Source organism: Anomaloglossus baeobatrachus, chromosome 6, assembly GCF_048569485.1.
Source record: "Anomaloglossus baeobatrachus isolate aAnoBae1 chromosome 6, aAnoBae1.hap1, whole genome shotgun sequence".
Lineage (NCBI taxonomy): Eukaryota > Metazoa > Chordata > Amphibia > Anura > Aromobatidae > Anomaloglossus > Anomaloglossus baeobatrachus.
Window position 1 is genome coordinate 547,061,102 of NC_134358.1, and position 13,400 is coordinate 547,074,501.

Sequence of the window (13,400 nt, forward strand, 5' to 3'; positions counted from 1 at the left end):
TCTGCTATCCCTTTGTTTTTCTTTTTAATCTAAATAGATTTTTTTGTGTTTCTCCAGGGTGGAGTTGTTCCAGATTCTGCTCTGTCTCCACCGTATCACCTCACAGACGCGGCCTCCAGTGGTGAGATCACCTTCACTTATTACCTAATATATAAATATATTCATGCAATTTTATCATTTGTAGATGAGGATGATCGAGCTGATACGTCAGTAGTTTGTTGCTCCCACACCCCGCAATTCATTTTCACCCTGTACTAGACCCAATTTTGACTCCCAAACTAGACCTTTCAGTTAATTTTGACACCTGTGCCTCCTTTCTTTACAACAGCCCCTCCTCTCTTGACACCAGCCCCACCTTTATGACATCTGTCCTTCCCTTTTTGACACCGGCCCTTCCCTCCCTTTTGACACCGGCCCTTCCCTCCCTTGTTGACACCGGCCCTTCCCTCCCTTTTTGACGCCGGCCCTTCCCTCCCTTTTGACGCCGGCTCTTGCCTACCTTTTGACGCCGGCCCTACCCTCCCTTTTGACGCCAGCCCTACCCTCCCTTTTGATGGCGGGACTTCCCTCCCATTTGACGGCGGGACTTCCCTCCCTTTTGACGCCGGCCCTTCCCTCCCTTTTGACGCCGGCCCTTCCCTCCCTTTTGACGCCGGCCCTTCCCTACCCTTTTGACGCCGGCCCTTCCTTTTTGACATCAGCCCTTTCTTCCCTTATGTCTCGCATATTTTTTTAAATTAATTTTTGGCATTTGGATGCAGAATGTGAATGGAGCCAAGGAACATATGACGCTCAGAGTCTGGAACAACTTCCCGAAGGACTTAGAGGGGAAGACGAGGTCCCGGATGAGTTACTTCCAAGCAAGATCAAGGTGCCAGCAGCAATGATAGAGGATAGCCCCCTCCATGATATTTCTACCTGTTCTAACAGTCAGTGCCATTTCTTCAGGACTTGTTACGTGCCGTCCATCAGGAGGGGATGCAGGTCTTGTCGCTGACTGAAGCCACCAGCCCCGAGAAGGAGAAATCTTTTACGATTAACACCCAGTCCTGGCGAGAAGAAAGAAAAACCTTAGCAGAGACCATCGCTTCGCTTAAAGACTTGATTGCGAAAATGCAGATTTACAATGATCCTGAGGTTTGTGTGTGATACTTTACAGATTTTGGTATTTTTATATCTTTCTTATGAATCCAGACCTGAACATCCATGTAAAAGCGGCCTTAGTTATATAATATCTGTGCAAAAAAAACAAATATTCCCAGAATCCATGTCACCGACATTGCAATTTCAGCTCTGAAGCTTTCAGATCTATAAATGCAGTTATGAACTATAAAACAGGATGCAAGTCCAGATCATTGCCATAGTGTCTGATAGTGACATGCTGTAGGACAAGTTGTATTATATTGGGTGATCATGAGTAGCATTATAAAGCGGACCTGTCAATTTCAGTCAAAACCTGTACATCAGCATGGTGTTGATACACGCACCCCCTACAGGTTAAAACTGCTTTAGGTGAACATACCAATCTTAATATGTCAAGGAACTGCCTCCCACCTCCTGTAGAAACAATGACTTAATGACCTGTCCCCACTTCCTGTAGAGAGACAATGACTTGCCCTCACTTCCTTTAGAAATAATGACCTGCCCACAGTTTCACTAGCGAGATGATGACCTGCTCCACACTTCCTGTAGAGAGACAGTGACCTGCTCCACACTTCCTGTAGAGAGACAGTGACCTGCCCCACACTTCCTGTAGAGAGACAATGACCTGCCCACACTTCCTGTAGAGAGACAATGACCTGCCCACACTTCCTGTAGAGAGACAATGACCTGCCCACACTTCCTATAAAAAGACAATGACAGCCTACACTACCTATAAAGAGACAATGACCTGCCCCCACTTCCTGTAGAGAGACAGTGACTTGCCCACACTTCCTGTAGAGAGACAGTGACCTGCCCCACACTTCCTGTAGAGAGACAATGACCTGCCCACACTTTCTGTAGAGAGACAATGACCTGCCCACACTTCCTGTAGAGAGACAATGACCTGCCCACACTTCCTGTAGAGAGACAATGACCTGCCCACACTTCCTATAAAAAGACAATGACAGCCTACACTACCTATAAAGAGACAATGACCTGCCCCCACTTCCTGTAGAGAGACAGTGACTTGCCCACACTTCCTGTAGAGAGACAGTGACCTGCCCCACACTTCCTGTAGAGAGACAATGACCTGCCCACACTTCCTGTAGAGAGACAATGACCTGCCCACACTTCCTGTAGAGAGACAATGACCTGCCCCACACTTCCTGTAGAGAGACAATGACCTGCCCACACTTTCTGTAGAGAGACAATGACCTGCCCACACTTCCTGTAGAGAGACAATGACCTGCCCACACTTCCTGTAGAGAGACAATGACCTGCCCACACTTCCTATAAAAAGACAATGACAGCCTACACTACCTATAAAGAGACAATGACCTGCCCCCACTTCCTGTAGAGAGACAGTGACTTGCCCACACTTCCTGTAGAGAGACAGTGACCTGCCCCACACTTCCTGTAGAGAGACAATGACCTGCCCACACTTCCTGTAGAGAGACAATGACCTGCCCACACTTCCTGTAGAGAGACAATGACCTGCCCCCACTTCCAGTAGAGAGACAATGACCTGCCCCCACTTCCAGTAGAGAGACAATGACCTGCCCCCACTTCCTGTAGAGAGACAATGACCTGCCCCCACTTCCTGTAGAGAGACAATGACCTGCCCACACTTCCTGTAGAGAGAGAATGATCCGCCCCCACTTCTTTTCTTTTTCGCTCCTAATTGGGAGACCCAGACAGTGGGTGTATAGCTACTGCCTCTGGAGGCCGCACAAAGAACTACACTTAAAAGTGTAAGGCCCCTCCCCTTCTGGCTATACACCCTCCCGTAGGAGTACGGATTCCTCAGTTTTAGCTTTGTGCGCAAGGAGGTCAGACACGCACGCATAGCTCCATTGTTTTTAGTCAGCAGCAGCTGCTGACTATGTCGGATGGAAGAAAAGAGGGTCTATACAGACTCCCAGCATGCTCCCTTCTCACCCCACTTATGTCGGAGGTGTTTGTAAGGTTGAGGTACCCATTGCGGGTACGGCGGCAGGAGCCCACATGCTGATTCCTTCCCCATCCCTTTTTACAGGGCTCTGGGTGAAGTGGGATTTACTGGTCTCCAGGCACTGAGACCGGGCTCCATCTACAGCCCCTGGAGAAGATGCTGGATGGAGCGGAGTACATCAGGGACATGGCCCTGCTTCCTTAAGGTACTCTGTGTCCCCGTGCATTTGGCGCTCACACCGCAGCATGCTGGGTGTTGTAGTGCGCCGGGGGACATCAGCGCTGCGGCGCCTGTGCCATGGCCTCATTCAGCTTAGCTGAAGCAGGCACACTTATGGGAATCGGCCGCGCCGGCCGCTGGGACTGCGGCACGGCTGGCACTTGTAGTGCGCCGGGGACTTCAGCGCGGCCTGCGCTTTTACGGCGGCCGCGCTGATAACTACAGTCCCCGGCTTTTGCGGCCTGCTTCCGTTCGTTCCCGCCCCCAGACCTGCCAGTCAGGAGAGGGGCGGGACGCTGCCCACGTCTAGGACTCGGTCGCGCCGGCCGCTGGAACAGCAGCGCGGCTGGCACTTGTAGTGCGCCGGGGACTTCAGCGCGGCCCGCGCTTTTACGGCGGCCGCGCTGATAACTCGAGTCCCCGGCTTTTGCGGCCTGCTTTCGTTCGTTCCCGCCCCCAGACCTGCCAGTCAGGAGAGGGGCGGGACGCTGGCCAGTGCATCAGCGCTGAGGGCTGGAGTCGTTTTTACATACTCCAGCCCTCACAGTCAGCACAGAGGGGACACTGTTCCCGCACTTTTGTTTGGGAACTCCCACGGACCGCCCCTCTCCACATAAGCCGGCAGCCATTCTTGCTGACACGCTGAGCTGCAGAGGGGAGCCGGGGAGACCCAGACAAGGCATTCTGCAGCCTCTTACCCGCTGTTCAGCGGGCGGTAAGCAGCCCTCAGGGCTCACCCCCTCTTGTGCTCGTAGTATTCTTAGTATTTTGTTGCTACAAATACTTGGTATTACATAGCGCTGGTCGCCCTTTGGCTATAGACTCTCTCACATGCAGAGAGCCAGCAGCATGTCGCCCGTGAAACGCAAGGGTGCCAAGGCACAGACATTATATGCTTCCTGCACCGCATGTGGGACTTTTCTACCGGCAGGCTCCACGGACCCCCATTGTGTGCAGTGCTCGGCCCCTGCGGCGCCTGCACAGTCGGGACCTCTGCTGGACGTGTCCCAGGGTGTACCACCTGTGAATGCTGTCCAGGTGACAGGAACTGAGTTTGCAGCTTTTGCTGACAGAATGTCTCTCACTATGTCACAAATTCTTGACACATTGCGAGCTAGGCCTGTACTTCAGACCACGGACACTGTGCATGTATTGCCCCCTGGTCCCCCTCAGCTCCTAGCTCCGGGACGGGCATCTACACCTCAGGGTGAAGACTCTGACTCGGACGATGGCCCCGGGCAGCCTAAGCGGGCTCGTTATGACGGGCCTTCACATTCATCTCAATGGTCTGGATCACAGCGGGATGAATCTATGGGTGATGAGGCGGACGTAACTGATCAGGATTCTGATCCTGGGACCGCTCTCAATCTAGATACACCAGATGGTGACGCCATAGTTAATGATCTTATATTTAACATCAATAAGATGTTGAATATTTCCCCACCAGCGCCTCCTGTAGAGGAGTCAGCTTCGCAGCACGAGAGAATCCATTTCAGATACCCTAAGCGTACATTAAGCACTTTTCTGGACCACGCTGACTTCAGAGACGCAATCCAGAAACCCCACGCTTATCCTGAAAGGCGTTTTCCTAAACGACTTAAAGATACACGCTACCCTTTTCCCTCTGAAGTGGTCAAGGGTTGGACCCAGTGTCCAAAAGTGGATCCTCCAATTTCCAGGCTTGCAGCTAGATCCTTGGTTGCTGTTGAAGATGGAGCGGCACTTAAAGATGCCACTGACAGGCAGATGGAGCTCTGGCTGAAATCCATCTATGAAGCGATTGGAGCGTCATTAGCGCCTTCTTTTGCGGCCGTATGGGCACTCCAAGCTATCACGGCCGGGCTTGCGCGAGTCGACTCAGTCACACGTGCATTTGCCCTGCAGGTAGCACCATTGACCTCGCAAATGGCGGCATTCGCGTCGTACGCGATTAATGCTGTTCTGGACGCTACAAGCCGCACGGCAGTGGCGTCAGCCAACTCAGTTGTTTTGCGTAGGGCTCTGTGGTTGAGACATTGGAAAGCAGATTCTCATTCCAAGAAGTGCTTAACCAATTTGCCTTTTTCTCGTGACCGATTGTTTGGAGAGCGTTTGGATGAAATCATCAAACACTCCAAGGGTAAGGACTCTTCCTTACCGCAACACAGACAAAACAAGCCCCAACAGAGGAGGGGTCAGTCTGGTTATCGGTCCTTTCGAGGGCAGGGCAGGTCCCAATTCGCCTCGTCAAAAAAGACTCAAAAGGACCAGAGACGTTCAAATTCTTGGAGGTCTCAGTCACGCCCAAAAAGACCAGCCGGAGGAACCGTTGCCAAAACGACGTCCTCCTGACTTGCGGTCTCCGATGCCCACACCCGCGGTCGGTGGGAGGCTGTCCCACTTTGGCGACATTTGGCTAGCAAGCGTCAAGGACCGTTGGGTGAGAGATATTCTATCTCACGGGTACAGGATAGAGTTCAGTTCTCGTCCGCCAACTCGTTTCTTCCGAACTTCTCCACCACCAGACCGAGCCGATGCTCTGTTGCAGGCGGTGGCCGCTCTAAAGGCGGAAGGAGTGGTGACCTCCGTCCCTCTTCAGGAACAGGGTCACGGTTTTTACTCCAATCTGTTTGTGGTCCCAAAAAAGGACGGATCGTATCGTCCCGTCCTGGATCTGAAGTTGCTCAACAGACACGTAAAAGTCAGGAGGTTCCGGATGGAATCCCTACGCTCCGTCATAGCCTCAATGTCTCAGGGAGATTTTCTAGCATCAATAGACATCAAAGATGCGTATCTCCACGTGCCGATTGCACCAGAGCATCAGCGTTTCCTACGTTTCGTCATACACGACGAGCACCTACAGTTCGTAGCGTTACCCTTCGGTCTGGCAACAGCCCCCCGGGTCTTCACCAAAGTCATGGCAGCAGTAGTAGCTGTTCTGCACTCGCAGGGTCACTCGGTCATCCCGTATCTAGACGACCTGCTTATAAAGGCATCCTCTCAAGAAGCATGCCAACACAGTCTGAAGGTGGCGCTAGACACTCTCCAGACTTTCGGGTGGATTATCAACTTTCCAAAGTCTCATCTAACCCCGACCCAATCTCTGACTTATCTTGGCATGGAGTTTCATACTCTATCAGCGATAGTGAGGCTTCCACTGGACAAGCAGTGCTCGCTACGGACTGGAGTGCACTCTCTCCTTCAGAGCCAGTCGCACTCACTGAGGCGCCTCATGCATTTCCTAGGAAAGATGGTAGCAGCAATGGAGGCAGTCCCGTTCGCGCAGTTTCATCTGCGCCCTCTCCAATAGGACATTCTGCGCCAATGGGATGGGAAATCGACGTCCCTCGACAGGACTGTCTCCCTCTCTCAGACTGCCAAGGACTCTCTACGTTGGTGGCTTCTCCCCAACTCATTGTCACAGGGAAAGTCGTTCCTTCCCCCGTCCTGGGCAGTGGTCACGACAGATGCGAGCCTATCAGGGTGGGGAGCGGTGTTTCTCCACCACAGGGCTCAGGGGACGTGGACTCAGGAAGAGTCCACCTTGCAGATCAATGTTCTGGAAATCAGAGCAATCTATCTTGCCCTGCGAGCCTTCCAACAATGGCTGGTAGGCAAGCAGATTCGGATTCAGTCGGACAATTCCACGGCGGTGGCGTACATCAACCACCAAGGGGGAACACGCAGTCGCCAAGCTTTTCAAGAAGTCCAGCGGATTTTGACGTGGGTGGAAAGCAGAGCGTCCACCATATCTGCAGTTCACATCCCAGGCGTGGAAAACTGGGAAGCGGACTTTCTCAGTCGCCAGGGCATGGACGCAGGAGAATGGTCCCTTCACCCGGACGTGTTTCAACAGATCTGTTGCCGCTGGGGGTCGCCGGACGTCGATCTGATGGCGTCACGGCACAACAACAAGGTCCCAGTTTTCATGGCACGGTCTCACGATCACCGAGCGCTGGCGGCAGACGCCTTGGTTCAGGATTGGTCGCAATTCCGACTCCCCTATGTGTTCCCACCTCTAGCATTGTTACCCAGAGTTCTCCGGAAAATCAAGTCCGACTGCCAGCGAGCCATACTCGTCGCTCCAAATTGGCCAAGAAGGTCGTGGTACCCGGATCTGTGGCATCTCACGGTAGGCCAACCGTGGGCACTACCAGACCGTCCAGATCTGCTGTCTCAAGGGCCGTTTTTCCATCTGAATTCTGCGGCCCTGAACCTGACTGTGTGGCCATTGAGTCCTGGATCCTAGCGGCCTCAGGTTTATCTCAGGGAGTTGTTGCCACAATGAGACAGGCTAGAAAACCATCCTCAGCTAAGATCTATCACAGGACGTGGAAGATATTCTTAGCGTGGTGCTTGGCTCAAGGGTTTTCTCCCTGGCCATTTGCATTGCCAATTTTTCTTTCCTTCCTGCAGTCTGGGTTGGAAAAAGGTTTGTCCCTTAGCTCGCTTAAGGGTCAAGTCTCCGCGTTATCCGTATTCTTTCAGAAGCGCTTGGCACAGCTTTCTAAAGTACGCACGTTTCTCCAAGGAGTTTGTCATATCGTTCCTCCTTACAGACGGCCATTGGAACCCTGGGATCTGAACAAGGTTCTCCTTGCTCTTCAAAAGCCGCCTTTCGAGCCCTTGAAAGAGGTTCCCCTTTCTCGGCTTTCACAAAAGGTAGTTTTTCTTGTAGCGGTCACATCTCTTCGAAGAGTGTCCGAGCTGGCGGCGTTATCTTGCAAATCTCCCTTCCTGGTGTTTCACCAAGACAAGGTAGTACTGCGTCCAATTCCAGAGTTTTCTCCCAAGGTGGTTTCTTCCTTTCATCTCAATCAGGATATCACTTTGCCATCTTTGTGTCCGCATCCAGTTCACCAATTTGAAAAGGGTTTACATCTGTTGGACCTGGTGAGAGCACTCAGGATTTACATTTCTCGCACGGCGCCTCTACGCCGTTCGGATGCGCTCTTTGTCCTAGTCGCTGGTCAGCATAAGGGATCGCAAGCTTCCAAATCCACCCTGGCGCGGTGGATCAAGGAACCAATTCTTCACACATACCGTTCTGCTGGGCTTCAGATTCCATCTGGACTGAAGGCCCATTCTACCAGAGCCGTTGGTGCGTCCTGGGCGTTGAGGCATCAGGCTACGGCTCAGCAAGTGTGCCAGGCGGCTACCTGGTCGAGTCTGCACACGTTTACCAAACACTATCAAGTGCATACCTACGCTTCGGCAGACGCCAGCCTAGGTAGACGGGTCCTTCAGGCGGCGGTGGCCCACCTGTAGGAAGAGGCTGTATGACAGCCCGTTCATGTGGTATCTTTTTACCCACCCAGGGACTGCTTTTGGACGTCCCACTGTCTGGGTCTCCCAATTAGGAGCGAAAAAGAAGAAGGGAATTTTGTTTACTTACCGTAAATTCCTTTTCTTCTAGCTCCAATTGGGAGACCCAGCACCCGCCCTATCTGTTTTTAGGGTTTCGTTTTTTCGGGTGCACATGTTGTTCACGTTGTTTCTTAAGTTCTCCGATCTAGTTATCGGATTGAATTTGTTTTTGAAACTGTTATTGGCTTTCCTCCTTCTTGCTTTGGTACTAAAACTGAGGAATCCGTACTCCTACGGGAGGGTGTATAGCCAGAAGGGGAGGGGCCTTACACTTTTAAGTGTAGTTCTTTGTGCGGCCTCCAGAGGCAGTAGCTATACACCCACTGTCTGGGTCTCCCAATTGGAGCTAGAAGAAAAGGAATTTACGGTAAGTAAACAAAATTCCCTTCTTTGATGTGCCCGGCTCCATTTTCCTTCGCTCTTCTTGATGTCACTGCTCCTAGAAAGAGATTACACTTGACAATGTATAGAGATGCACTTAGTACAACCAAGGCACTGTTCACTTTTACCTTGTGGCCTCCATTTGTAAGAGGAGTCACAATGGATATATCACAGGATGAGCCCCAGCGGCTCCGGGAACCAATCGAATTAGAAGTTCTTTCCCACGTTCTGCTGAGATCTTATTGTTGTTGGTTGGAAGTGAAAAGGAGCTCTGCATAGATCCGAAAGTTTTCAGAATTGTGTTTCATTTGCATTTTAGGTTCATGCAAGGTCGGATTTCCATGACCGGAGCCCGGACTGGAGAGGAGAGCTGCTTCGCGCTATACAGGAGGTTTTCTCCAGGGAGCAGGACGCCCTTCTTTCCACTTTCCATACCCAGTTGGCCTCACTGGGCGTTATTGATGCATCTGCCGTGGTCAATCAAATGCAGCACCGACTGCAAGAACAGGTAATGGATCCGGCACTGGATGAGACTCTGGATGCCGATGTGCTAATGCGCCGGATATGCTCTATGGATCATAAGTACGAAAAATATTCTGTACAACAGCAAGCCATTCATTAAAAAAGTATAAATCTTTATTGTCACAATAATTAAAATATAGCATATAAAGGTAATACACAGGTTTCGCCAGAGAACAATAACAAGAAAACTGTAACGTAAGACAATAATTAAAACTAGGATTCTCATCAATCCAAAAATTTGACAGTGACAATATAAAGAAATCACAACCAGAGGTGGTCTATAAGTAAGAGCAGTGCAAAAACTGCCGTCACTGTCAGAGAGGAGTAAGGAGAATCCCAGCAAAAAAAGAATGAATGAGAAGTAAATGGCAGTATATACCTCGTATGAATAGGAGCGCCAAACACGGGTCCCTACATGCACGTTTCGGAGTACGCCTTCTTCCGGGGATGGATCATGTAGTGCAGTATTTTTCAAGGGGTTTTTCAGATGGATGTAAATTTTAGAGTTTATCCCCTATCCACAAGATGAAGGATACATTTCAAATCGCTATGACTCCAATCACTGGGACCACCATCGATTTCAAGAATAGAGCTCTGCAGAGCCTATCCTAAATGGTGCAGAGGTTGAGCGTTCACATCTCCGCTCCATTCATTTTGTAAGATATAGAATTCTCAAAATATCACACTTGGCTTTTCCAAAAATATCCGAGTACACACTTGGCTTTTCTTCTTTGTACCAGTGAATGAAGTGGAGCTGCTCATCCTCCACTCCAAACAGCTCTCGGCCCCCCCAGCAATCAGTAACTTAGTCCCATCCTTTGGATAAGGAATAACTTTTCAATTTGAAAAAAACCCCATCATTTTGGAATGAAAAGTTTTGCAAGTTTATAGGCCATGTTTCCAAATCCCTTCTTGCTTTCAGTGAATGGAAACATTCCTGTTTACATCAAGAGGTTAAAAACCTCCTATGCAAACCTAATACTGTCACAGAGGAGGGTTTGCTACAATGTCGTTTATCTTAAGACCCCGTGAGCCAAACGAGCTGATATTTTGCAGCAAAGTGATCCACACTACGGCAGTGTCGGAGCGCTCCATGCAAATTCGGGTCAGCTCTGCTGCATCTGTGTAATATGAATATTGAAAAGCGTCCCTTACAGTACAGTATTATATACTTATTTAATGGACCCCCCCGCTAATGTCTACTGATTATCTTTTAGGGCATGGAGCATATTACCGCCATGGACTGTATACAGAACGCAGAACGGCGGAGTTTGCTTCTCGAAATCCAGGATCTTCGGGCGAAATTGACCTGTCTACAAATGAATCCTAATATTGAATCCGTGCATCACACTGAAGGTGAGGTGACAAATCTTAGAGTTATTTACATTATGTAAAGTGATGACATATCACAACGACATGCCATCGATATAGGGTCATTAGAGGTCAGACCCCTCCATCTTGCCAGTCCTGAGAATGACGAGTCCATAGAGATACTTTTCCCTGCATCTGTACGGGAAAGTGATGAGCGGACCTGATGAAATTCGAATTCACCAAATCTGCCGGATTTTGCTAGGAAATTCAATGTCCACTTGATTTATTCTCTGCAAATTGAATGTGCCTTCTTATGCTCTGGGGTCTGGAAGGAGTAAAATATAGAAAAAAAACTACTAATACTCACCTCCGCTGCTCACTCCCTGTACAGTCCTTACCTCCACCTCTTACTCTTCTCGCGCACCAAGCCCCTGGGCATCTTTATGCGAAAGAGGCTAGGACGTCTGTCCGCATCTAGTGACGGTACAGGCCTAGTCACAGTGGCAGCCTCCACCTTGCGCGGGGGCCCGGAGTCCTGGGCCTTGCGCGGGGGCCCGGAGTCCTGGGCCTTGCGCGGGGGCCCGGAGTCCTGGGCCTTGCGCGGGGGCCCGGAGTCCTGGGCCTTGCGCGGGGGCCCGGAGTCCTGGGCCTTGCGCGGGGGCCCGGAGTCCTGGGCCTTGCGCGGGGGCCCGGAGTCCTGGGCCTTGCGCGGGGGCCCGGAGTCCTGGGCCTTGCGCGGGGGCCCGGAGTCCTGGGCCTTGCGCGGGGGCCCGGAGTCCTGGGCCTTGCGCGGGGGCCCGGAGTCCTGGGCCTTGCGCGGGGGCCCGGAGTCCTGGGCCTTGCGCGGGGGCCCGGAGTCCTGGGCCTTGCGCGGGGGCCCGGAGTCCTGGGCCTTGCGCGGGGGCCCGGAGTCCTGGGCCTTGCGCGGGGGCCCGGAGTCCTGGGCCTTGCGCGGGGGCCCGGAGTCCTGGGCCTTGCGCGGGGGCCCGGAGTCCTGGGCCTTGCGCGGGGGGCCCGGAGTCCTGGGCCTTGCGCGGGGGCCCGGAGTCCTGGGCCTTGCGCGGGGGCCCGGAGTCCTGGGCCTTGCGCGGGGGCCCGGAGTCCTGGGCCTTGCGCGGGGGCCCGGAGTCCTGGGCCTTGCGCGGGGGCCCGGAGTCCTGGGCCTTGCGCGGGGGCCCGGAGTCCTGGGCCTTGCGCGGGGGCCCGGAGTCCTGGGCCTTGCGCGGGGGCCCGGAGTCCTGGGCCTTGCGCGGGGGCCCGGAGTCCTGGGCCTTGCGCGGGGGCCCGGAGTCCTGGGCCTTGCGCGGGGGCCCGGAGTCCTGGGCCTTGCGCGGGGGCCCGGAGTCCTGGGCCTTGCGCCGGGGGCCCGGAGTCCTGGGCCTTGCGCCGGGGGCCCGGAGTCCTGGGCCTTGCGCGGGGGCCCGGAGTCCTGGGCCTTGCGCGGGGGCCCGGAGTCCTGGGCCTTGCGCGGGGGCCCGGAGTCCTGGGCCTTGCGCGGGGGCCCGGAGTCCTGGGCCTTGCGCGGGGGCCCGGAGTCCTGGGCCTTGCGCGGGGGCCCGGAGTCCTGGGCCTTGCGCGGGGGCCCGGAGTCCTGGGCCTTGCGCGGGGGCCCGGAGTCCTGGGCCTTGCGCGGGGGCCCGGAGTCCTGGGCCTTGCGCGGGGGCCCGGAGTCCTGGGCCTTGCGCGGGGGCCCGGAGTCCTGGGCCTTGCGCGGGGGCCCGGAGTCCTGGGCCTTGCGCGGGGGCCCGGAGTCCTGGGCCTTGCGCGGGGGCCCGGAGTCCTGGGCCTTGCGCGGGGGCCCGGAGTCCTGGGCCTTGCGCGGGGGCCCGGAGTCCTGGGCCTTGCGCGGGGGCCCGGAGTCCTGGGCCTTGCGCGGGGGCCCGGAGTCCTGGGCCTTGCGCGGGGGCCCGGAGTCCTGGGCCTTGCGCGGGGGGCCCGGAGTCCTGGGCCTTGCGCGGGGGCCCGGAGTCCTGGGCCTTGCGCGGGGGCCCGGAGTCCTGGGCCTTGCGCGGGGGCCCGGAGTCCTGGGCCTTGCGCGGGGGCCCGGAGTCCTGGGCCTTGCGCGGGGGCCCGGAGTCCTGGGCCTTGCGCGGGGGCCCGGAGTCCTGGGCCTTGCGCGGGGGCCCGGAGTCCTGGGCCTTGCGCGGGGGCCCGGAGTCCTGGGCCTTGCGCGGGGGCCCGGAGTCCTGGGCCTTGCGCGGGGGCCCGGAGTCCTGGGCCTTGCGCGGGGGCCCGGAGTCCTGGGCCTTGCGCGGGGGCCCGGAGTCCTGGGCCTTGCGCGGGGGCCCGGAGTCCTGGGCCTTGCGCGGGGGCCCGGAGTCCTGGGCCTTGCGCGGGGGCCCGGAGTCCTGGGCCTTGCGCGGGGGCCCGGAGTCCTGGGCCTTGCGCGGGGGCCCGGAGTCCTGGGCCTTGCGCGGGGGCCCGGAGTCCTGGGCCTTGCGCGGGGGCCCGGAGTCCTGGGCCTTGCGCGGGGGCCCGGAGTCCTGGGCCTTGCGCGGGGGCCCGGAGTCCTGGGCCTTGCGCGGGG

The 13,400-nt window shown here is 55.0% G+C and overlaps 1 protein-coding gene across 1 annotated transcript in view; it reads left to right on the forward strand.

Annotated features, from left to right (window-relative positions):
* AKAP9 (A-kinase anchoring protein 9) overlaps positions 1-13,400 on the forward strand; it is a 357,327-nt gene that overhangs the window by 315,499 nt on the left and 28,428 nt on the right. The window contains exons 36-40 of the mRNA XM_075316166.1: positions 58-121; positions 762-871; positions 949-1,137; positions 9,360-9,548; positions 10,780-10,918. Coding sequence (XP_075172281.1) covers positions 58-121; positions 762-871; positions 949-1,137; positions 9,360-9,548; positions 10,780-10,918 — 691 coding nt within the window. The remainder of the gene's footprint in view (positions 1-57; positions 122-761; positions 872-948; positions 1,138-9,359; positions 9,549-10,779; positions 10,919-13,400) is intronic.